Source organism: Rana temporaria, chromosome 2, assembly GCF_905171775.1.
Source record: "Rana temporaria chromosome 2, aRanTem1.1, whole genome shotgun sequence".
Lineage (NCBI taxonomy): Eukaryota > Metazoa > Chordata > Amphibia > Anura > Ranidae > Rana > Rana temporaria.
Genome location: NC_053490.1, coordinates 82,805,305 through 82,831,516, shown reverse-complemented (window position 1 = coordinate 82,831,516; position 26,212 = coordinate 82,805,305). Strand labels below are relative to the sequence as shown.

The 26,212-nt window shown below is 40.6% G+C and overlaps 1 protein-coding gene across 1 annotated transcript in view; it reads right to left on the bottom strand.

Annotated features, from left to right (window-relative positions):
• Positions 1-8,593: 8,593 nt before the first annotated feature.
• The window catches only part of KATNAL1 (katanin catalytic subunit A1 like 1), a 178,216-nt gene continuing 160,597 nt past the window's right edge, over positions 8,594-26,212 (bottom strand). The window contains exons 10-11 of the mRNA XM_040340465.1: positions 19,156-19,282; positions 8,594-9,274 (exon numbers count right to left, since the gene is read on the bottom strand). Coding sequence (XP_040196399.1) covers positions 9,076-9,274; positions 19,156-19,282 — 326 coding nt within the window. The 3' untranslated portion in view covers positions 8,594-9,075. The remainder of the gene's footprint in view (positions 9,275-19,155; positions 19,283-26,212) is intronic.

Sequence of the window (26,212 nt, the reverse complement as noted above, 5' to 3'; positions counted from 1 at the left end):
GCAGCCAGTTTGTGCCCCCAATTGCCGCCAGTTTGTGCCCTCAATTGCAGCCAGTTTGTGCCCTCAATTGCAGCCAGTTTGTGCCTCCAATTGCCGCCAATTCCCCCCAGCCCTTACTTGGGTCAGCGCTGACCTCTCCACGCTCCCTTGATGTCTTCTCCCACCCTCGATGTCACCCTCAATGTCGTTTCAGCCAATCAGGTGACCTGTAACCAGACCCGGTGCACCTGATTGGCTGAAATTATTAAAACAGAAAATATTTCTTGTTGAGAATTGGCGACCAGATCAGATGACCAAATGTATAGTAATTTGTCTGTCTGCAGCAAAGATGCAAAATTGTTAAATGGCTTGATATGTCAAAAGACAGCATTATGTGTGAACAAGTGTAGTGAACTGAGTGCATCAGCTATCAGGTTCATCACTGACAAGTCTGTTCGTAGGCCATCTTTTCTGAAGCAAAATTGTTTGTTCCTATCCATTGAAAATGCTCTATTTGCGTGTCAGCTAAAAGTTGCCAGTGTTCATGTCTTGCTTTAAATCTACGATCACTGTTAAGTTACAATGATATCACACTCAGGGAATTCCTATTTGCCTCCAACCACAGGACTGAAAGCTCAGCACATTGCTTATGGAAACTGTTGCTTAGCTGGAGACTCGAAATGCCTCCTGCCAGCTAGGATATCATCATCTATTTCTAGGATGTCATTATAATTGGATTAATCGAAAACAGTTTACGAAACACGCAGGAAATGTAATTACACTGGTAATATATTTGCATCTAGATGGATTTTGGAAGGACTAATTGATTCATAGATTTGTTTTCTTGCCATAGAGGTTCAAATTGTCTAATGGGCCTGAACAGGTAGAACGTGTGACATAATGGAGTAGATGGTATCTGTGTATTTTATTTAGGGTCCAAAATTTTCATTACCTATGCTAGTATAAACATTATTAGAGATAAAAGGCAGCCATTTTATGTGCTCAGTAAAAATATTTGCATTGCAAACTACTGGCAACATAACATCAAATAATTCCTCTGACGTCAAAGATTTACACTGCAGTGTCTTCAGGAGCCATATTGCATTGACTTTTTAGAAGATTGTAGTGGCTGCAGTTTGAAAAGGAAAGGTAATTTTTAATGACATTAAATTACAATATGGCTTGTGTAGCGATTGTACGTGCGATATCAATTTTTTTTTCAATATATAAAAGTGCAGTGCTGCACTTTTATACTGTATATTGATTTTGTGCACGTGCATATGGGGATGTGATCAGTGCTAGCAGCTGGTCTTTTGAATACCTTTCACACACAAACTGTGTTTCTAGTACATATATAGTTACTTTTGGTTTTTGGGTAGCTCGCAAGACTCTATCACATATATAATCAATAATTTTTTTATTTACTATATTTGTTTCCACAAAGGTGGAGTTACCCTTTAATGACTACAGTGATTAGGAAATGTGAGGTACAACATTTACTTTTGCACACTACCATTTTCCAGTGCAATAAAATGGAGGCCATCCACTTGTTAAACAAAAAAATGATCTGCCCTAAAAGTCTGTGAGGAAATAATTCTGTGAGGAGCTTTTGGAAGAAAGGATCTCAGACATAAAGCAGCAGGCAGAAAAGCTCTACTGATGCAGACATTATGAGTAAGAAAAATTACTGCAAATGAAACTGTTTCAGTGTCATAGCATCTATTCTGGTTCCTACTGTAATTTTTCTAGTAGAGGTGTGGAAAAGAGATCGTAGCTATTAATTCTTTAACAGTCATTCTGCACCTTTTGCCAGCAGCAGAATGGTTATGCTGCAACTGCACAAGTGGACCCAACTGCAAGTTAAATCAGATCTATGGTCAACATTTTTAATCATACATTTAGTATATATGCACTTCCACAGTGAATTTTAATTATTTCCAGCCTACTTCTATTAATCTGAATGATGTTACTTTGTGAAGATCCCTTCTGAATTACAGAGGTGCTGAGAGGAGTTGGAGGAGATGGAGTCAATACAGGTATCACTGTTTGCAGGCATCAATGTACTATGGGATATGTAGTCCTTAGAAATGGAAAGTAGAGGGGGCGTGGTCCGACCATGGCAGCGTGAAGACACGGCACAGCTCCCATACCTGAACCTACACCGTCAGAATAAAAAAACTAACTGCACTGGTTACCCTTGAAATGTACACCTCCCACCTGCAGAAAACCACAGGACCGCCTACAATCTGCCCACAATCGATAAAAAAAAGCCGACACCTACGGGTCCCGGAAAATCAAAGATGGTGGCCGCAGAGAACTGTCAACAACCAATCTCCACGGACCTCAAATGTGTAGTTCTCCACATCACAATCATAGGACACTCCACATCATGTAGATGATAAAAACCCTTCTTTAAAATCGTACTTCTATTAATAAGGGCCTTACCGACAAAAGCAGAAATAGACGCTCTGGTCCTCAAACTAGGGGAGTAACATAAACAGGAAATCCAAGATATTAATACAAACTTACATCATCTAGAAGAGAGAGTAGATAAAGATAAATCAATAATTGCTGCACATGAAATTCGGATACAAGTACTGGAAGAAAATCATGACCAGCAAGCGCAAGATCTTTTTGCTTTTACAAGTACATATTGAGGATACGAAATTTGATATAAATATAAAAAAAACAATCAACGTCATCACTGTCAAGAAATTTTACGCTACCTCCATGTTTAATTACAAATCTGTATACAGAAAATTATTTAGTACTACCCACTGTTAAATTCAAATGGTTTTAGTAAGATGGTCTGCCTCCTAAGGCCCCGTACACACCATAGAATCCATCCGCAGATAAATCCCAGCAAATGGGTTTCAGCGGATAGATCCTATGGTGTGTACACACCAGCGGATCTGTTTCCGCGGATATATCTCCCCTGGGATGGATTCCAGCAGATCGAATATTTGCTGACATGCAGAACATATCCATCTGCTGGAGTCCATCCCAACGGATGGATCCGCTGGTCTGTACAGACTCACCGGATCCATCCGTCCGAAGGGATCCCCCGCATGCGTCGTAATGATTCAACGCATGCGTGGAATTCCTTATATGACAGCGTCGCGCACGTCGCCGCATCATAATCGCGGCGACGGCGCGACACGTCATCGCCAGAGGATTTCGGCGCGGATTTCAATGCGATGGTGAGTACACTCCATCGCATTAAAATCTGCTGAAATCCTCGAGAGGATTTATCCGCGGAAACGGTCTGCTGGACCGTATTCGCGGATAAATTCTATCGTGTGTATGGGGCCTAAGGCTACAAAAACTTTTGTCAACGTATTTTGTTCAATCATTTTTGATCCATAACCTAAGCTTGTTACTTCTGTCTCATGTTAAAAATGTGTTTAAATGTCACTAAGCCTTTCATTATGTAATTGAATATCTCTAGCCAATTGCTCCAGGCAATAAAGCAATTAGTATTTCCAGTCTTTAATAATCATTAAGAAACCATTAATGATTTCACCTCACTCTTTAATGAAGCAGTTAAATACTATTAAAACATGATTCTCCCAGATCATTTAAACTCCCTCATGTACCTTATGTAGCGGACATTGTATCCTGTGTATCACACATATAATATGTTCACTGATCTGGTGTCTCGCAGGAACAGAGTCAGTGGGATGTGCAGATGGGTCAGTGTAGGCCACAGACAGAGATATGATCAGCAAACAGGCAATCGCAGTCATTGACCACAGATAATTGGCCAATTTCACCGGGGCTCTCCCAGTTCTCACTAATGAAAAATTGTGCTTCTTTTGGCCAATTTCTATAACATTTTTATTAGAATTTAAAAAAGAACACAGATGATAAAGCAGTGTAAAATTTGCCAGCACCAAAACATTTTTAATATGTATTAGGCACAGAGCAACTGCAAATATTTTACCACAAGAATTAAGAGACCGCAGATAACATAGCAGTTTAATATTTGCCTGCAGCAGGACAATTTTAAAGTGTTAAGCCCTGTACACACGACTGGGAATGATGTCGGGAAAAAAAACGTTGGTTTTCCTGACGGGATTCCTGGCAGGCCTGCCCTGAAAAGCCATGTGTACACACGGCCACACAAAAAACTGCCGTTCTTTTGAATAGCAAGAATGTGGTGACGTCATCGACTACGACGAGCCGGTGTCTCGTCACATTCGATTCTGTCGCCGCCATCTTGCTACACCCCAGACTAACGTTGTATGCTACCGCACATGCATCAAAGTGTTATTGAGCATGCATGGTTTTTCTACACTCAGGTAAACATACAGACGACCGGTTTTCTCGGCAGGAAACACTCTGCCGGGAAGCAGGGTTCTCTATTTCCCCGTCTGGATTTCCGGCTGTTTTCCTGACGGGAAAACTGCTACGGAGCATACACATGGCTGGGATTCCTGGCCAAATGCTCTCCTGGCAGTTTTCCTGTCGGGAAAACCGGTCGTGTGTACAAGGCTTAAGGCTAGGCCCAAATTTACCAATGACAAAGAGCACAGGCAGGGGTTTTAGTACATGAATTACTGCAGATATAATAGTGTAAATTTGGCAATCAGCAAAACAATATTTGTCATATTTTTACTATGTGAATAGGGGGTACTGGAAATGTAACTGGTAATTTAACTGCTTGCTAACCGCCTCACATAGGAGTACAGAGGCAAAGCCGCACTCCTGCATTGGATCACATACTAGATACGTGATCCATCTCTTCCAGTTAGGGGCCACGCCGTCTGTGCTGCGATTAGTCACAGCACAAGCCGATCAATGGGTCCTGGCCAGTGATTGAATGCCAGCACCCGCTAATCGGTGAAAAGGACAGAGCTCTGTGAATGTAATCAATACAGAGCTTTGTCCTGTAGGCAAAAGCAGAGAATAAAAATCCCTTATTAAAAACAACACACAATGCACCAAGCACTGTTATGCACACATTTAACCCTTTGATCGCCCTCGATGTTAACCCTTTCCCAGCCAGTGTCATTAGTACAGTACAGTGATCGTGTATTTTTTAGCACTGATCACTGTATTAGTGTCACTGGTTCCCACAAAGTGTCAATTAGTGTCAGACTGCCCGCCATACATCACCAACACCAGTATTAAAAAAAAAATACAGTATATATACACTATAGTTTGTAGATGCAATAATGTTCGTGCAAACCAATCAATATATGTTTATTGGGATCTTTTCTTTTTTACCAAAAACATGTAGCAGAATGCATTTTGGCTTAAATTTATTGAAGAAATTAGATTTTTTTTTACGGCATAGGTTTTATAGCAGAGAGAAACCTTTTTTCTCTCAAATTTTTGGGTATTTATTTGTTTATAGTACCAAAAAAAAAAAAAAAAAACAGTGGTGATCAAATAGCATCAAAAGAAAACTCTATTTGTGTGAAAAAACTGTATACATTTGAATTTGGGTACAGTGTTGCATGACTATGCAATTGTCAGTTAAACGCAGTGCCAAAAAGCAAAAAATAGCCTGGTTACGAAGGGGGTACATTTTCCAGAGGTCAAATGGTTTTGGTGGTTTAGAGGCACACTGTTCTTGCACATTATTTTTTTAAACTGATGCAGCGATGCCCTGTGAAAGGAAGCTCTAACAACAGGTGGTCAGTAACAAGCAAATCCTGCACCTTGTGCACCAAAAACATACAACAGGCCTTATCAACATAAAATAAAAATGAATACCCCCCATACTAGCTCATTATGAATTGCTTACCTGAGATCGAAGCCCCCGCAACGGTCCCCTGTTCCCCTTTACCGTCGCCGGCATCTCTCCCAGAGTGACTTCCGGGTATCGCGGCTCCAGGGCTGTGACTGGCCGGAGCCGTGATGATGTCACTACCATGCCACGATCACCTTTAAAACTGGCACGCTACAGTTTCTAAAGGTTTTCACAGTGCACCTGCGCCGTTGTCTATGGCACCTGCGTCGTTGTCTACGGCGCATGAGCCGTAAACATTAGTGCCCATCTTTTTTGCAAATATCTCCTAAACCATGTAGGTTTAGGAGATATTTCTTGCACCTACAGGTAAGCCTTAATCTTACAACCACTTTAAGCTCATGGTAGCAGCAAACCCCAATCGCGTCCTAATTTATAAGGACAAGGTGAATTTTAAAACACATTCATCCTTTCTTACAAAGATGGTGTGTTCCTTCCACATTTGTAAAGACATAATTCTGCCCTCTTTTTTCTTCTGCTTTCCAATCAAAACTCTTTTGTTTCTGTATGTAGTGAGAGCAATCAGAATCTACATGAACTGCACTGCTGTTTTTTTGCAAACCAGATTTAATATTTAGTTGTAGGAGGAAGAGGCGATCTTTGTGGACTGGTGGAGATTGTGGATTGACAGGAGTGCATTCTTTTCCCAGGCAGGAAGGATACTTTGGAATATTTGATTTTGATGGGCATCTGAGTTTTTTTAGTAATAACAGTAACCCTTGGGTTGTGGTATGCGATCAGATTACTGACCCTACCCTATACACATCTCCACTCAGACAGAAAGATTGACCAATGGCAGCTAAAGACCCTTTTAAAGGGGAAGTAAACCCTGATGGGCTAGTAGGCATCGCCTACATTATGTTACATCTACCTGCAAACGAAACCCACGCTGTCCCCTGTGCAGGCTGCGTTCATCTTTGCTCATCTTTCTTCCGGGGCTGCGGACTCCGGCTCTGTGACTGGCCAGAGCAGCAGTACATGCACATGCACATGTGAGCCATCACTCACGACACAAGCTGGGGAAGAGGTCCATTTTTTCACAGTACATGCGCCGATGACAACATTGGTGCACTACAAGGGAAATGAAATATCTCCTAAACGGCGCACGTTTAGGAGTTATTTCCACTACCTATAGGTAAGCCTTATTCTAGGCTTACCTATAGATAAACGTAAGACAAAAGGATTTACAACCACTTTAATGAAGGCAGTTGTATATCTGTTCCATCATTTTGTATTTTTGCACTAATCCCACATTGTTCTAAGAGGTTATAAACCTGGCATTCTTATGACCTCCTTTCATTTTCTACATTATATATTTTTAGACAGTTATGAATAAAAGTGAAGTTTTAGGTCATATTGGGATTGGTGCATGGGTATAGTACACCCCTGCTGATGTCTTTCTATATTTTCCACGAAAACACCAAACAGTAGAAGTATACATCAGGTAGTCCTTTGTTTGTTCAGATTCAATATTTGTCATAGTGAAGGCCCTCGGAAGAACTTTTTGGCTTCTAGTACGGCTATCACATAAAGGATTCACCTGACAAGGTATTACTTAAGGGACAGGTACCTCTATTCCCTATTGCTACTCTTTCAACTATACCCATAGGAGCATCTTGGACTATTGGACATCAGATTTTCACATCTCAGATGTGCAGAGCTGCCACCCAGCCTTTGGTTAAAACATTCACAAAGTTTTAATGTGTGGATGTGGTAGCTTCAGCAAAAGGCTTGGAAATAATTGTGTGATGAGCAAGACCCAACAAGTTGCTCTTAAAACAATTTTTAAATAAAAAAATATATATTTTCCTAAATTAAAGTGTATGTAAACCCTCACATATACCCAGTGAAGTGAATAGCCTCAGATAATACACAGAGATTAAACAAATCTCCCTACATACGTTTTGCATGTATATATGCTGTCTTCAGCTTTATATACTTTTTAGAAAGTGCACATCATGTTAGAATTTTCACTTTCTCATTCAGCAGTAGCAGTGTAGTGTTGTATTTCACTGGGAGACTGATTTGAGAAAAGGCACACAACCCCCTCCACATAGACAGAGACTTTCAGAGCTGTCCTGTGAGTAGAGTAGCTTTCTGCAAATCTATTTATAGCACCCACCATGCACAAATTTCAGGCTGGTTTTATCACAGTTGTCGGAGGACTTGTCAGAAGTTATCATGCTGATTACAGAAGAACGGAGCAGGAGAAAGCCACGGGACTTAGTGCTTTGAAGAGAAATAAGAAAACACTGCAGATATATGTGCCCAGCTCAAATTTCATGAGGTTTACATCCACTTTAAATAAAACTAACAAAACATGCATGTTCCTCCTCAGGGCTTACTTTTTTAATTGTCCCCTGGCCACACTACTATATTCACATTCTCCCTGTGCTCTCTGTACTGCTGGGACATATGGAGTCCTGTGTGAATCTCCTCAACATGCGCACTCACACTCTAAATGGCTGCACATGGAGTTGCAGTATAGAGTGCTGCACACACAGCCAGTGCGAGGACGACAGTAATTGTCAATCACTTATGTGGAGGATAGATGAGGCTTTTGCCGTGTGTCCCTCTCCAATCATCCTAAATCATAAGGGTACAGAGAATGGACTACTCTCCTCCAATCTAAATCCGGATTCCATTTATGGAGGAGGAGAGATTTTGATGTTTGTCAGCACCTCCTTTACTCACAGAACATCTTTAAATTTGTGAAAATATTTCAAGACTTTTTCTTTAAGAAGTACCAAGCAAGCATCCTGTTATGTAGATTTAAGAGCTGGTAGATTTGCACTTACTGTACAAGCTAGATGAAAGTAAATGTTTTCCTTTATGCAGCAGCAGCCACATGTCACACACTTGATTAGTGGCAATTTATTTTTACAGTGTAAATGTCCAAAAATTGTTTTTGGTCGGAGTTCAAACTTTAAATTTAAAATACATTTCTGTTCATCGACTTAGTTGGGGCCTCACATTCCAAACATGCAGTTTTTGTCCATTACAACCATTCTGGTTCAATTACTCATTTTTTTTTGTTTGCACTTTAAAAATGAGAACTAGATTATCATTGCAACAATCAACACAGACACAATAGATATAAGACACCCACAGTTCAGTAAAGGATATCAAAGATAGGAATAAAATTAGTCACATTTTAATAAACAAAAGGTTATTTTCTAACTTTAAAAAACAAATATTCTGAGGTTGCGCCATGGAGGAAACATAGTATAGGTCTTCAAGTGAAAAACGTGAAGCGTGATTGGCCAATATCAAAAAAGGAGTAAAAATAAAACCTACACAAAGTACCAGTGTAATCAATAACACATACACGTATAAATTCATTAAGCAGAACCAAATTCGCCCATCCATTTTTCATATTTCTCTAGATCTGCTGCAGAAACAGATTTTGAGATTTTCTTTAATGCCAAATCAAAGTCTGCCATTGTCACAGGCATCTGTAGTTCATCCTTCGGCAGTGCACGGATCTGTTCTGGAGTTAAGCCCTGGATTCTCCTGCGCATGGCCATCATGGAGGCATCTCTGGAAAACAGGTCAACATAAAAAAATTAATATGCTACAAAAACTGCAACACAGAGATATAGTAATGTTCATAACATATCGTAGAGTAGGTTGCAAAATCAGCTGAAGATGAATAGTTTCAAAATAACTACAACAGCTGGTATCCTGGAATGCCCCTGAATCTATTTCTACCATGGATATCAGCCAACATGATATATAATGTGCAGATGCAGATCGTACAAAACAACTTGTCAGGCTTCAATATGCTACTGAAAAATAGTGGCCAATCACACATAGGACTGCGACTTACTGTGACCAAAACTGAACCAGGTAGTATGGGATGGCTTAAGCTCTTCTCTTCACCTGCAGAAAAGGTCCTTCAGATGTGTTTCACCCCCCAGTGGGCTTAATTGCTGAGCCTCAACAATTAAGCCCACTAGGGCGAAACACATCTGAGGGACCTCTCCTGTGGGTGGAGAGAAGAACTTAAGCCATAATGCTAGGAGTGCTGAGTATACGTTCCCTGCGAATCCAAATTTTTGGAGAACTGCTCTGAGGTAGGACCAGTGTACTCCATCAAACGCCTTCTCTGCATCCAATGATAGGAGCAGAGAAGGCTGGTGCTGTCAGAGGTCTGTTGGCGCGGGACAAAGCCCATCTGGTCTTTGTGTACTAGTTTAGGAATAAATAAGGATATGCGGGTGGCTAGGATTTTTGCATACATTTTAAGATCAGAGTTCAGGATAGAGATGGGATGGTAATTGGCAAGTTCGTCATGAGGTTTTCCAGGTTTCAGTATGGTGACAATAAGCGCCTCAAGTGACTGCTTAGGAATGTCACCAGTTTGCATTATGTAATTAAAGGCGTTGGTTAGATGGGGTACAAGAAGGTATCCATCTGGTCCAGAGGCCTTGTGGAGCAGCAGTGAATGAATTGCTTTTAAAACGTCAGCTTCAGAGAACGGCTCGTTAAGCTGTTCTAGTTGGTCTGAAGTAAGGAACGGTTGTTGTAGGGAATCAAGGAATTTTGCTATTTGCATGGGATCTGGATCCCGACCTGAGGTGGAGACTTTTAAATTGTATAAGGATGCATAGTAGTGACTAAAGCAGTTTGCTATGTCTTTATGGTTTTCAACTCTTTACCCTTTAGATGGGCGCATAAAAGTTTTTTTGCAGCCGCTGCTTTTTGTTTAACTTGTTTGGCCAAATGAGAGCCAGGTTTGTTCCCAAACGTGTACCAATTTGCTTTTAAGCTTTTAATATGATAGTCATGATTTGTTTACTGTTTTGGTACAAGTTTGCTTCTCCCTGGCCACTAGTTTGATGAAAACTCCTTTTATATAGGCTTTATGTGCATTTCACTGTAATGGGTCATTTGTTACAGAATCAACATTGCAGTTAAAGTAGTTTTCTATATCTAGTCTATTCTCCTCCTGACACTTTGGTTGAGAAATACATCAGAAAGTGTGTTTTACTTGTTTCCACCGAACGCAGGGGCAATGGTTACTGGTGCGTGGTCAGACCACGATATTAGGCCTATATCAGCCTTGGGTATAGATTGCAGAGTGGTTTTGTGTGTCAGGAAGAGATCCTAGAGCAAGATTTTTGGGCTGCTGAATAAAACGTGTAATCCCTTTTCGATCTATAAAGGCAAACGCCAGGGGTCAAATAAGTCTTCTATACCATAAGGGAAGAGAGGGCCATGGGTCCATTTCCTCGGTGGCCAGAGGAGTCAATTGCTGGGTCAGCTACATCATTAAAATCTCCACATAGGATTATACGTTCTATTGGATTAAGAGACAATTTGCTCATAATTTGTTTGTAAAAAAATTGTGATGAGTATTGGGTGCGTAGATATTGACAATCACCAATGGTGTATTGTTAAAGATGCCATCTAAGATAATGTATCTGCCAGACAGGTCAGCATCAAGGTATTGGAGTTGGAAAGAAATAGAGTTCCGAATGGTGATCAATACTCCCTGCACTTTTACTTTGTTACTTATCTTTTATTTAATCAAAAGACAAGTACCGAGTGCCCACTTCCCTTGCTAGAATTTACCCATCAGTCTCTAAATTGTATTGGAGGGGATGTGGGCAGAGGGGAACACTCCTCCATATTTGGTGGGACTGTCCATTGGTATCACCCTTTAGGTCTACTGTCCGCAGACGCATATGGGACAGTCTAGGTATAGATGTATCTTTTTCCCTGGAGCACTTTCTGCTCCACGTCCCCCCTCCCCTTCTCTCACTATAAACGCAGTGCTCACCCTCACCTCCTCAATGGCACAAAGTGCCTTATATTAATTCATTTGAAGAGCCCACAAGCTCGGAGTAAGTTGGACTGGCTTGGGAAGGTGACAGAGATCATGGAAGCAGAGGAATGGATGGCCACATGCAAGGGAACTCGTGAGCGATTCGACTCAATCTGGGCCTCATGGCAGAGTCATATGTCTGGACAGGCCCCAGTCTCCTCTAGTCTAGATATTGCTTTTTTAACTTTGGCGGATACAGCATTTGGGCGACTTATGAAGGCGAACAGGACCCTGAATCAGGTTTAGAACAAGGTGCAGAATTAGCATTGATGTTATTAGTTTAGATATATCCCATCAGCCAATGAACCAGGTGCGTTTGTCGATTTATAGTGGCCTAAGCGGTACATGTATATCATTTTTTTCTTTCATATTTTTTTTCCATGTCTTATATGTTCCTACTTTACGTTATGTGAGCCTAAGATGCTGTTTCTGCTTTTATATATTGTGCAAGCCCTCTCTCCTTCCTCTAAAGTGTGAGGGGAATGTCCACTTGGATCGAAAATCTAGGACATGGATGGGCTTGTACTAGTAATAGTTATACTCATGGTGTAATGTATTATGGTGCCACCAATATCAGCATTTGCCCTTGAGGTGCATTTTGCCTTTCCTTTTCCTTTACCCTTTTGTCTGTGCACGCCTTTGTATGCCTTAAAATGTAAAATAAAATAAAGGTTATATAAAACAAAAAAAAAACACAAGAACCATAGAATCAAAGCAATGTGTAGTGTAAAAATACTGCGCTGTCTTGAATCCAATACAAGAAAAAGTTGTGTTAATGTGTATTAAGCACAATACGCTGCTGCAACTAACCATGTGAGATACACCATGGAGAGCAGATGTTAGAGAAAATGGCTGCGCTGCGATGTGAAACTAATAGTGACAATGGTGATACACGTGATGATAATTGTGATCAATTACAAAAAACACCATATGTGATGATTAGAGTCACCTGCACCCCACTCTCCACAGTGAAAACTGAGTATGTGAAGTACAGTGACTAAAACCCTAAAATATAATGAGACGGTGACCTGTTTGTTGAATCTTAGTATGACACACTGGTCCCAAACAAGAAACTATCTAATCAAAAATAATAATAAATAAGAATGGGTGACAATTCAAATTGAATTAAACAATCAAAATAAGTTGAAAATAAAGTCCAAAGTCCAATTAATCAGGTGCTGAAAAAAATCCTCTTCAACAGTGATGTGTGTGGTAACAAACAAAACACCCAAGGAAGAAGTGATAATCCCAGATGGATAAGGAGGCCTCCACCAATGAATTTACTGCCGCTTACCAGATTTCCTGATCTCATGGGGAAAGAGATCAGAATAGCTTGTGGCTCACACCCCAGCCAAGGTCTCTAATCCTCCCAACAGAGTTCCTCTACTTTCCAGTACAAGTGAATCACAGTGGAAATCGTAGCTCAACAGCCAAGCAGTCCCATCTGCTGAGTGATGATTATCTAGACTTCAGATTGTGCACCTAGGCTGTCGTGCAGGTTAATCTCTGGTATGTCATTTTTTTTGGGGGGGGGGGGGGGGATTTAACTTATTTTAAGGTGGGATTTCCTGTCCCACTTCCTGCTTACTTTTTTTGGCCGCTGAGGCCACTCCTCCTCTCTCCCTATGCGGCCCCCTGCCAGCGATCTTCTGGGACACAACACAGGTCCCAGAAGATCGGCTGGCCAATAGCAGAGCGCAGCACGTCTCACGCTTGCGCAGTGCGTGCCCGGCCGTGAAGCCACAAGCTGTCACAGCCGGGTGCCCACAGCTGCTATTATGGCACCGAGGAGAGAAGGGGGAAGAGGAGCAAGCCTCCGAACGGCTGCATCGCTGGACCGTGGGGCAGGTAAGTGTTGGTGTATTAAAAGTCAGCAGCTATGCTTTTTTGTAGCTGCTGCCTCTTATAAACTAAGCCAAATCCCACATATCTTAAGACTGAGAACATGAATGGCCAATTAACCCGGTCAAACGGCTTTTCTTAATCTGTTACTAGAGAGGTACATTGAGTGTGGGTGGTGTTGGCTACATGGAGCAGATTGAGGACTGACTGTATTTCTCTAGCTTCCCTAGATGGCCTAACTGGTCTAAGTGAACTAGATATTGCTGTAATCTGGTCGGGAATTCTTGTAAATAATTTGAGGTTGATATTTAGTAGGGACATTGGCCTATAGCTCCCACAAGAGGGATATTTGCCTTATTTTGGGATTATTGAGATTTGGGCCAGTAGGGTTTCCCTTGGGTGAGACGTTCCTGATCCTAATTAAACAGTTTGGCCATAAAATGACCTGGAGAGGGGAGTGGTGTCTTGTAGTGCTGTTGGTGAAGCCATCTGGTCCGGGTGCTTTCCCGCATTCCGATGTTTCCCGCGTTTAGTGGCCCCTATGGCCCTTTAAAGTTCATCTATTGTGATGGGGTCTTCAGCGCCTCAACTACAGTAGCAGGTAATTGAGGCATTTGTGAAGAGGATAAGTAGTTCACTATGTGTTCCTGAAAGGGAGTGACTGTTTGTAGATTTTAGAGGGAATCATAGTATTCCCTGCTTTTTTGTTGTTGCGTGTGCATGGAAAGTGTGAGGGTATGACTCATGAAGACATGGGGATCTTTACTGTGCATTAAGTCTGTCTCTTGCATGCACAAAATGTCAGTTCTCTAGGATAAGGCTTCTTACCACAGTCCAGATTGTTTAAAATGGAATTAAGCCCTTTTGTGTTAATGGTAGTGATACGTATTGATATGTTTGAGGGCTGTTGGCGATGAAGCATAGATGCGGAGAAGAATCACTACAAGAGTCTTAAGGTACTTCTAGGTATAAGTAGGTAGGGAGGGGGGAGATGATATCTGTACTTGTGCTCTTTACAATAATAAAAACAGAACTATAGTATATGAAATAAAGAAGAGTAAAGATACACAGAATAACTTGTGTTGAATATAGCCGTAACTATTATCCTTTTACAAAGCGATATGCATAGCACAATTTGTGCTGTGTGTGAATGAATAACAACTATAAGTCCAGTATGAACTTCTAAAAAAGAAAAAGAATATTTACAAATTTCACAAAACTTAGCACTTGTGTAAGAGGATTAATATGAGCCAGCCTGAGTTAGTGGACAAGGTGGCAAACAGAACTAACCATTATTGTTCCAGTAGCGTTGTTGACATAGTTGGCTTTGGTAGGTGACTAGGAACTTAGAAGTTGCAGCCGACAGGTCTTGGTATAGAAGAACTCCAGCGTATAGATGAGGGAGGTTGTGAGCTGTTCTAGCCGCACGGAGAAGCCACTCCTTTATGTGGTAAAAATGGATCCTCGTCAGTACGTCTCTATGAACTGTGTCTGGGAGGTGGGCAGGTTTTGGGATCCTGTGTGCCCTATCCATGAGGAGATCTGTTTGGGTCAAGTCTGGAATTAATTTCAGAAAAAGTTGTTCAGGTGATTTGGCGTAACTGCTTCAGGCACCCTCCTTATCTTCAGGTTATTTCGTCACAAGCGGTCTTCTAGGTCCACCATCTTTAAATGGAGTTTATGGATCTGCTTTTAAATACGGTCATCAATATCATCAATTCAGTTAGTGAGGTGGGGTATTGAGGAGCGCAACTCATTTTGCAAGCCTATTTAGAGGGAGAGGAGCATGGCCTTCAGAGTAATCTTAGAGGCAGGGACATCAGAGGCAGGGAAAGCTGCTAGGGATGCTGTGTGTTCAGCCTGCAGTTCTGCTTGTGTGCCTGAGGTGTCAGCCTTGTGGTGCTTTTTTTGCAGAGGGGAGCTTGCGAGGGGAATGTGCAGGGGAATCTGCAGCTCTCTTACCCCCGATTCACAGGTGAGGCTGAGGAGGGATGGTGAGAGGATTCCTCCATGTCTAAGATTTTCCAGCGCATCTTCTGACTGTGGGGGAGCGAACGGCCATTCTCCTCAGCACCATCTTGTGCTCATCTGCCTGCAGAGAGCATGTAGAAGTCTGTGAGGCAGCGTGGTTCTGGTGCTTTGTTTTTCCTGCGGGACATAGCCTAATTGAGTCTTTGAGGGGTGATCTCCCTTGTGGGGAAGCTGCAGATGGCTGCGATTCTGTGAGCCGATTTGGAGAGTCAAGTGTCAGCTCATAGCAAGGGTCCTTCTCTCTCAGCAAATAAAGCATCAAAAGGAGGTGAACATTGTAAGAAGACTGCCCTGTGCAGGAGTACATTGTTGTGGTTTGGGATCCTCAAGTTCTCCAGGAGGAGTGGCAACACCCTCACCTAAAGAAACGGGGTGAAATCCTGGATCCAAGTTAAGGTGTACTTTTTTCTTTTTTGATAATCATTGGGGTTTTTATTGTTTGCACCTAGTGAATTTAAATAGGGTTGGGCCACCAGTATTTGTTTACATCCTTCTCCCAAAGCTGCTGTGCATACATGTAGACTTCTATAGAAGTCCATTGTAAGCTACTGTGCAACAATGACCAGCGAAGGATGTATAAAAAAAAGGGGGAGTAGGCCGTTGTCCATCAAACCACTGGCACAACTCATCAGATAGAATCCTAAGATCATGGGTATTGCTGTAGCTGCCTTCCACCACAAACTTTTTTGTGATATCACGCATTTTATCACAAACCTGATGACATTCCTACCTAACCTATTTGCTACTGATTTTGCTAACATCTAAGGGTTACACATACATTTCTCTAAATCAGGGGTAGGCAACCTTTCAGAGGTTGAGATCTACCTAGACAACATGGAGGAAATCAAAGCTACTCAGGTAAAGGGGATGGGGGAGGGGACGCCCATTAACCACTTAAGACCCGGACCAAAATGCAGCTAAAAGACCAGGCCAGGTTTTGTGATTCGGCACTGCGTCGCTTTAACAGACAATTGCGCGGTCGTGCGACGTGGCTCCCAAACAAAATTGGCGTCTTTTTTTTCCCCACAAATAGAGCTTTATTTTGGTGGTATTTGTTCACCTCTGCGGTTTTTATTTTTTGCGCTATAAACAAAAATAGAGCGACAATTTTGAAAAAAATGCAATATCTTTTACTTTTTGCTATAATAAATATCCCCCAAAAATATATAAAAAAAATGTTTTCCTCAGTTTAGGCCGATACATATTATTCTACCTATTTTTGGTAAAACAAATCGCAATAAGCGTTTATCGGTTGGTTTGCGCAAAATTTATAGCGTTTACAAAATAGGGAATAGTTTTATTGCATTTTTATTAATTTTTTTTTTTTACTACTAATGGCGGCGATCAGCGATTTTTTTTATGACTGCGACATTATGGAGGACACTTCGGACAATTTTGACACATTTTTGGGACATTTTTTTTTTTTTTAAATGCATTGTTTACTGTGGAAATGACAGTTGCAGTTTGGGAGTCAACCACAGGGGGCGCTGAAGGGGTTATGTGTCACCTAATGTGTGTTTACAACTGTAGGGGGGTGTGGCTGTAGGTGTGATGTCATAGATTGTGGATCCCTATAAAAGAGATCACACGATCGATGACAACGCCCCAGTGAAGAACGGGGAAGCCGTGTTTACACACGGCTCTCCCTGTTCTTCAGCTCCGGGGACCGATCGCGGGATTCCAGCGGCGATCGGGTCCACTGGTCCCGCTGCTTCGGACCGGGTTGCGTGGGCGCGCGCCCGCGACCCACGGCTGGGCTTAAAGATCAACGTACATATACGTTGATGTGTCCAGCCGTGCCATTCTGCCGACGTATATGTGCAAGAGGCGGTCCTTAAATGGTTAAAAAAAAGTAGTGTCCTCTACTCCCTCTCCCGTTCACATCATCCCCACCACAGTAGTGTCTTCTTCCCTTTCTAACGTAAAAGTGTGACTGTCTAAGATAACGGTCTTCAAAAAACAGATGGCCAAAATAATGGACAGAATGACTCTATATGAAAAAACCTGGGAACCTCAGGCACTATATTCCTCTCAAGGAATTTTGACTTTTGTCTTCTGAAACTCTAACGCTACTTTTAAATCAATTGCCTAGTTGCCTCCCCTTCTCCCAGCTATCCCTACCTCCTCTCTTCTTCATTCTTGCTTTTTTCTATCTATCCATTTAGTTATGGCATCTTGATACCTACAAATCAAACACCCCTGGTAAAAACTATAGCCACTTTACAATGTTTTTTCATACCAGACATCTTTGTATGTTCTAATTGTGTGCAACTGTATTGCTGTACTAAAAAAAATGCAAACACCACTGTCTTATTACCTGTACTTTTTGATCAAACATGTAGAGATATTAAACAAGAAAAAATCTGAGCCATTTAGCCCTTTGGGGGTAGGGTGGGAAGACAAAAAGGATAAGTGTACTATGTTTGAAAGCGCACTTATGCTTTAACGTCTGTGTAAAAATGTATCTTTACAGAGAAACAGCCTTGCTAAAGATAATTAAATAAAACTGCAAAAATACTGGTGAAATATTAAAACTTGTAATTACACGTCTAAGGAACTAAAAACAGATGATTAATTGTACGGGCAGTTATGTCAGCTAATGGACTACTAAATTATTAACAAAAGATTGCAGCTTCATCCAGTGAGGTTTCACCTTTAGCGTTAAATAGACAAATGAATTGGGCATTACAATGAAGGAAGATTAAACATTAACATTGTGCATATTCACATTAACATTTTGCATATTCAATCACCTTGTGTCTAGCTCTTGGCCATCCACAATTTTTTTAGAGTGGTCAAACAGAATGGAATGTTTTTTAGCATATGATTTATAATGTGGTCATAAAGGCATACTATGACACCAAGATGAACTCATATTAAAGAGCACCATAACATTTTTTTATTACCCGTTAATCATGTCAGTGGATCCTTATTTTTTCACTTCCTTTAACAGCGCAACAATGCTCTATTTTGCTATAAAATTCAACTGGATAGTCTTAGCCATATAAGTGAATTAAAATGGACTTTAAAGACTAGCTCTATCCTTGCAACCCCTCCATCCCCACACACTCCATCCCCTTCAACCTTCTCCACAATTTGTCCAACAAAAACTTTTTACCCCCTAAACTCTTTTCCTTAACAACTCTCGCCACCTACCATTGGTTACTCAACTAAAGAGTTAACGCTCTTACATCCCAACAACTTTCTAGCTCCCACAGTTTGTACCCCTAACAGTTCTTTTCTGATAAGCCCTATGTCCTGTTTTTGATCTTTTATTTGATGTTATGTCAACTGGTAGGTTGTAATGACAAGCATAATAGTTTGCAGGCTTTGAGTTACCTCCTGCTCCATCTGCATCGTCATGTTAGAAGTTAAGGCCATTGCCATGTCTAGTGAAGATTTGAGACAGATAACTGAGCGTGCTCGAGGAGTGCTGATTGTCTGCCCCTAGTCATGTCCCCAACCTTGTGGGCAGCTCAGGAAGGTGTTGCAGGTGTTGGGGTCATTCCTTGTGCTGGAAGGGGTTGTGGAGTAGTGGCTATGGGTTGGGTCTTTCGGTCCTCTTGGACAAGCCCCACCCTTAACAGTTCTACAGATTCTACTCACTATCCAAACAACATCTCCTAAAAATTCTTTACCTCACATGTAGTCATTCAGACTTAACATTTCAAACTGTCTCTGCTTTCTGTAAATAGGAATTAAAAAAAAAATATCATACCTGCAAACATTAGTTATATCAGCACCAGAATACCCCTCAATTCTCTCAGCAATGACATCCAAGTCTACTCCAGAATCCAACTCAACTTCTCGTAAGTTTATCTTAAGCAGTTCAGCTCTTCCAGCAGCTGTAAGGAAAAGAGAATTTAGTTTTTTTTTGTGTTTTGGATAGAATGTGGTATTTTAATTTTCTTACAATATAACCAGAACTTTACAATATTCCATTTGTTTATTCTAATCTAAAAAGACTAGGCACAAACTCTCCAAAGTATTAGCCAAACAAAAGAAATACTTTATTTACAATATTCAATGATAAAACAAAAGCATTAACTTGAATGAAAGACCTACAGTATATGCACAACTGTCATATTACACCTGTGATACAGCAGTAGTGAATGACACTTAGGCTGTCTATTGGACAGATCATATACGATACTTTAGGGATACCAGTTCAGGTGAGGGACATAAGTTAGGTTTTAGCCAGAAGCCTATCTTGATGTAGAGATTAAAGCAAATAAAAATGTTCTTGAGTAAGGTGAGGATTTGTTCAATAACTAAACAATTTCCCTATTTCTGATTACTCTTAAACATTCATGTCCATCTTTTTAATTGCTAACTATTTTCATAATTCCACTTGCCAACTGTTGCCAAGAAAAAAACAAAACAAAATGGAGGGCCTCTGTGCAGGTGGTCTTTTCTCCAGAACCTACTTTTTATGACTTTACCAATTTCGGAAGAGGCTACCTTGGAAAATAAGTGGGCTTTGCTTCCTGGTGCCAAGCCCAGCTCTGAGCAGGCCCTTAGAAGAACAGTAAGCAGCACAACAGTTGAATTAGCAGTCATTAGAGGCTACAGTAACAAGAGTACCTTTGTAAAGTCACACGTCAGGAGAAAATGCACTGCTACTTCTCAGCAAGAATTTAAACCAAAAAGATAGATTTTCAGGGTGCAGCTTGATCACAAAGCTCTTCTCTGAGCAAAGTTTTAATCTAATCAATTTAGCCTTTTTTTGTATCTAGTGAGGCGTTTAAACTCAAAATGTGTTTTTATAACTTAACGCATTATCTTCATTAGGGTAAAAATCGCCCCACTATCTAATCTACCCACCCCCATCCCTAGACACTTAACTGCATCACTGATTCAGAGTGGTCTTGGCTGCAGCAACGCTATGCTCACTTCCTGGTCTCACAGGAAACACTAAGAACAGCAGGAACAGAGGTTCCTGCTGCTTTCAAACATCTCTGGGAAGCAGGAGCCTGGTTACCAGCACTTAGTTAGCAATGGAGTTATAAAAAATAAATGAAAGAAAGGGGTCTGTGTTGCTTTACACGTGGGATTAGAGTTCAGCTTTCATTTTTCAACAGCTCGTTAAAACTGGGATGCATTTACCATAGAAATTGGGGCTTAATAATTCTCTAATAATTATGCAACCTGACGTTATTAGGAAGAAGATCTGTGAAAGAAGGCATTTATGGCAGTATGAACCCTAAATATGGCCAGAAAATAAGTTATCTGATTGGCTGTCATGGTTAACTGAATAGGCCATAGAGATGAATAGGACACTACGGCTCACTAGACTTGTTGCAACAACATGCCAAGGAGAGCAGCTAACACAGGATCCAGGGCCCAAATCAAATATTACAGGCTAGCCCCACTGCTGTGGGGTCTGGGTACAGTTTCCAAGGTAAACGCAGAAGGTTACCAATATGTAAACTGCTAGATTGCAAGGGCAATAGGTGGTCAATCCTTAATAGAAGTGCCTGAATAAAAAAGAAATGGTTTAAAAAGAAAAAACATTTCCAAAAGCAGAATCTATCACCTATGAACACTAGCAAAAAAAAAAAGGAGTCTCGTGGAGTGGGTGAGGTTACAGGATAGTGCACCTAGGGCAGTCCTAGCAAAGTTCTTCACCAGTGTCCAATTACCTGATAGTAGGCTTCATATAACCCATAGTTTATGACTAGAGCCCTGTGTCCGTTACAATTAATATAACATATTTTGCAGGTACAGTTTTTTTTTTTAATGCTAGAATAGGCTTTATATGTTTCTTCTAACAAAAAAAAATTGGATTTTCCCATTCACCATGAAATTATTTTGTCTGACGGAGAGTCTTACTCTGCCGCCTATAGATGAGGAAGATTGATACATTGCACATTATGGCAGGACCTTCAAGATCCTGCAGCAGGCTGAGTTTCACTTTAACGCAGCATGTTCATGATGCATACAGAATTTTTTGATACGAAGGCTCGATTAAGTCATTTTAGATATGAAGCCAACACTAGCTAAATTTTAATGCCTGCTGACTAAGGTAATTAATTTGCTGCCAATGAAGCAGAAAAATACTCAAAGTCAGAGGGAATGTTGTAAGCAGTTCTGCAAGCAGACGTAAATATATCTTAATTAACAAAAATACATAATTAGAGAGCTTCACAAACTCACAGAGCCTCTGGCTCAATTGATAAGGACCAAAATTAATATTCAGGGCCTTGTACTGGCAAGGTACTGTACATAACAAATGCTATGTCCCTTTGCAAGACCAACTTTATCATCTCACTACGTAATTTCTTATCACCAGTGTTAATTTTGACGTAAAATTTTGATTTTGTTTTAGTCATAATCATAGTCTTGACTAAAATGACATTTTGGTCGTATTTTAGTCATCTGAATTGTTTTATAGTTGTATTTTAGTCGACTAAAATCTCTAGTACATTTTAGCCGACTATAATTAACATTTTAGTAGACTAAAATTTACTGAGTTTACTTAAATTGTAATGCATTATTTAAGCATTTCTCTAGAATTTCCAAATATTATATACTCCTGGAGTAAAAATCGAACAACATGCTTTTACAGTCAGGTCCATAACAATTGGGACATCGAAACAATTCTAACCTTTTATCTCTATACACTACCACAATGGATTTGAAATGAAACAAACAAGATGTGCTTTAACTGCAGACTTTCAGCTTTAATTTTAGGGTATTTACATCCAAATCAGGTGAACAGTGTAGGAATTACAACAGTTTGTATATGTAAGAATGTATATCCACCAATATGGAGCCATATAAGGTTGCCAATCCCAGTACGTATACAAGAAAAAGAAGCAAGTTTCCCCAAAACAGGAATTGTGGGATTTTGGAGGCAAACCAAATAAAGAGAATCTAATCAGTATAATATAAAATGTATATAATTTAATGACAATTAAACAAAGTATATATAAAGGTAAAAAGTGGTGTAGGAGACACCAACAATGAATTTTAACAGAACAATGTGCAATAATACAGTAATGAGCTGATGATAATGGTCATTGGTCTACCCAACGCGTTTCTCCTCTTTTTCCACCTTCTTTGGAGACCATCTATATACTATCTTGCTCCGATATTTTATCGGAAGTATTTAGATTATATAATATTATTTATATTTTTGGTGATCCTAGGACGCAAGTAGATTATACTTTTTGAGATTTGATTTATACACAATTCTTTGTTCAGTCATTGCTCATGTTACTGTTTCTGATTGGTACTGCTTCGTTTCCTAGCAATTCTCTTGTCTTGTGCATTTTTTTTCTCTGTTATTATTTGCCGGGGACAGGAATGGGAGGCCCTTATGGCGGTCTACTACAAGGGCCATGATGAAAGGGAATCCTCCAACATTGAGGTATTGTCTCTATTCATGCAATTGAAAAAGGTGATAGAAAAGAAGGCGGCTTCTTTTTGGCACATTGAGAGCTTTAAACACTATATTCGAGAAGGTGTGAATCCCTTTGGTCTAAGGATTCAGATCTTCCCGATCTTGGAAGATATTGACATGGTTTTCAAGCAAAAATGGGAGGACAATTTGCAAAATTGTACCATGACGATGATGCGACTTCTCATTGAGGAATATGAGAGGCGCATCGTTGTCATGGACAAGGATATTGACTTAATTTACACTAAATTACAACCCTTTAATAAATTGGCAACATTTAGAGAACAGGAGGAAAGAGCCAAAAACAATCTAGACACCTTTACTAGAGAGAAGTTGGCCACAAAGGAGAAGAAATTTTGGAGGGACCAGATGGCTTTCCGTGAGGGTAAGGCCTACAGATGGCAAAAAAAATAATAGAACAAATCCTTCAAACACATAACAAAAAACACAATATCATGATAGAGGTTCTAACTCTACTTTCACATCATCAGCTTCTTCCTCTTTTTCACAGAGTTCAAGACAACCTCAGAAAAGAGTCACGAAAACAAAACGTGCGCGGTCTGGTGACGATACTACAACAAAGAAACGAACGATGGAACAACCATCAATACAACAACACTCCCCACCCTCGCTGTCTGGAATCACCCCCAATATAGGGAGAGGTAACACACGGGGTGTTACAGGTTCATGCATGACAGGGCCTACAGGTGACGGGTCATTAATCCCCTCTCACACGGGAACACCCTCCTCACATGATACTCCAACTAACGAGACACTACGGGACGTAAAATACTGACATTAAAAATCGATAGAACAGATTAGGTCTGGGACAGAGAGTCGGGAGACCCTCAATATTATCAATTTGAGTGATTATATACTATCGGAAGCGGAAAAGGCTTACATTTCTGTCCAGATTCTGACATGAATACATTTGAGACCATAAAAGATATCCAGCTATTCACAAGACCTTTTTTCTTTAAAAGTCTTTACTCAAAAAAATCTATAGTGGAGACTAAAAATGCTAAAACTAGTGAAGATATACAGTCAGACAAAGCTCTCGACACACATGTTATCTTACTTGAGGAGTCTGACCCTACTGATTTAATTCATAGTATCGAAATTAGTGATCTATTGCAATAACAGGTCGACCTCAAGAAAACCGAGTTGCCAGCAGACCCTCCCATTTTCAATAAAAAATCAGACAAATTCCCCCACTTGTCTGAAAATGTAAATCTGTCAGCTTTTGTAAATCTCGTCAGTGCGGATCTCAAAAAAGATCAAGAAAAATAAGTTCAGATCACTTGGTAATTTAACAAAAGAAGAGAAAACTGCTTTAAAATCACTGAGAGATAATCGTGAATTGACGGTTAAGTTGGCAGAAAAAGGGGGGAATATTGTCATAATGGAAAATCATCAATATCAGGAGATGTGTGAAAACATTTTACAGAACGATACTTGGTACAAAAATATTTCAATAGCTACTATTGAGAAATACAATAAAGATTTCTATGCTTTGATAGATGAGGGGTTTACTAATGGAGCCATAAGTAGAGAGACTTGGGAGTTTATATGTACTAAACATCCTCGTACTCCCACTTTTTATAGTCTGCCTAAAATACATAAGGATATAAAAACTCTGCTGGACAGACCAATAATCTCAGGAGTTGGGAGCATCACCGAAAATTTTAGTAAATTTGTGGATGCCCAACTCAGACCTTATGTCCTCAACATTCCCTCATACATCAAAGATACAATACATTTGTTAAAAAATCTCGAGGGTATGCAACTCACCCCGGATACCCTTTTGGTGGCTGTGGATGTGGAGGCCCTCTACAGCTCGACCCCCCATCATTTGGGGATCACAGCTGTGAGGCACACACTCTCACAATCCCATAGGGATGATTGGAAGATGTAGCAATTTACTACTGCTTCCTTGGAATTTATTCTAACCCACAAATATTTTTCCTTTTATGGTTCCCACTTCCTCCAGGTACAGGGAGTAGCGATGGGGACCTGTTGTGCCCCGTCCTACGCTAACCTGTACCTGGGGGAGTGGGAACGTTCCTTCCTAGATGATGAGGATTTATCTACATTGATGTGCCATATCACAGCCTGGTATAGGTACATCGATGATATCCTCATCGTCTGGGAGGGATCAGTGGAGTTGCTTAATGCCTTCCTCCTGGCCATTAACAAAAACAACTTTAATCTGTTCTTTACGATGACCTTTAGTCGTGACACCATCACATTCTTGGACATCACCATTCTCAAGGGTAGTGATGGTACTCTCTCGACTAGCCTTTTTAGACTGATGGCAATACTGTATTGTATGCCACTAGTGCTCATCCTAGTCCTCTCATTCAATCAATCCCTTACTCACAATATCTTAGATTAAGGAGAAACTGTTCGACTGAAGAGTCTTTCATCATTGAGGCATCCAATCTGAGGGGAAGACTCCTCAATCGAGGATACTCCCATAGATGCCTCAAGAGGGCCTTCAACCATGCAAGAGAACAATCTAGAAAAATTCTCCTCTTCCCGAAAAAATCCAACAACAACAGATCACTCGGATCATTACCAGATACAGTGGCCATCATAGGACAATCAAGAGGACCCTCAAAAGATATTGGCATCTGCTCACTATTGATCCAATATTGAGCTTGCATGTACCATCATGTCCTGCGATTATGTATCGCAGGACTAGATCGATCAAAAATCAACTTGTTCAAAGTGAATTTGTGTGGGTGTTTAGATCAGATCCCTGCAAGAATTTGGGGACATTTGCGTGCGGCGGGTGCATGACCTGCCGCTTTATGAATACAAGTAAAATATAATTTTACCCAATGGCGTATGCTTTATACCCAAGCATTACGCCAATTTAAAACAATTGGAGTAATATATCTACTTGTTTGCCAATGTGAAGGCTTTCACATTGGCAAAACGAAACTTTAATTCAGGAAGCGTGCAAGGCGGCACATTATCAGAATGCAAAAAGCTGACCCCGACCTACCTATGGGAAGACATGTGCTTACCCAACACGGGGGGGGGGGGCGCTGTCCCCATTTCTCTTTTCTAATCCTGGATCGTATTCATCCCCAGGTTAGAGGAGGGGATTGGAACAAATCCTTATTACAACGCGAAACAAGATGGATAATGGAGCTCAATGCCACTTGCTTTCCAGGCTTGAATACGCAGATGAGCTTTAGACCATCCTTGGAAGGGTTTGAATCAGGGGTATGTGAAAAGGATTTGTAGATGCTCTCTTCACATATTTATTCCAGCTATACTCCTGTCTCGGTATACATACTGCCCTATCTACTTCCCTGTCCACTGCTGGCCCAATGTATTCCTTATTTTCCTTTTTTGACATTAC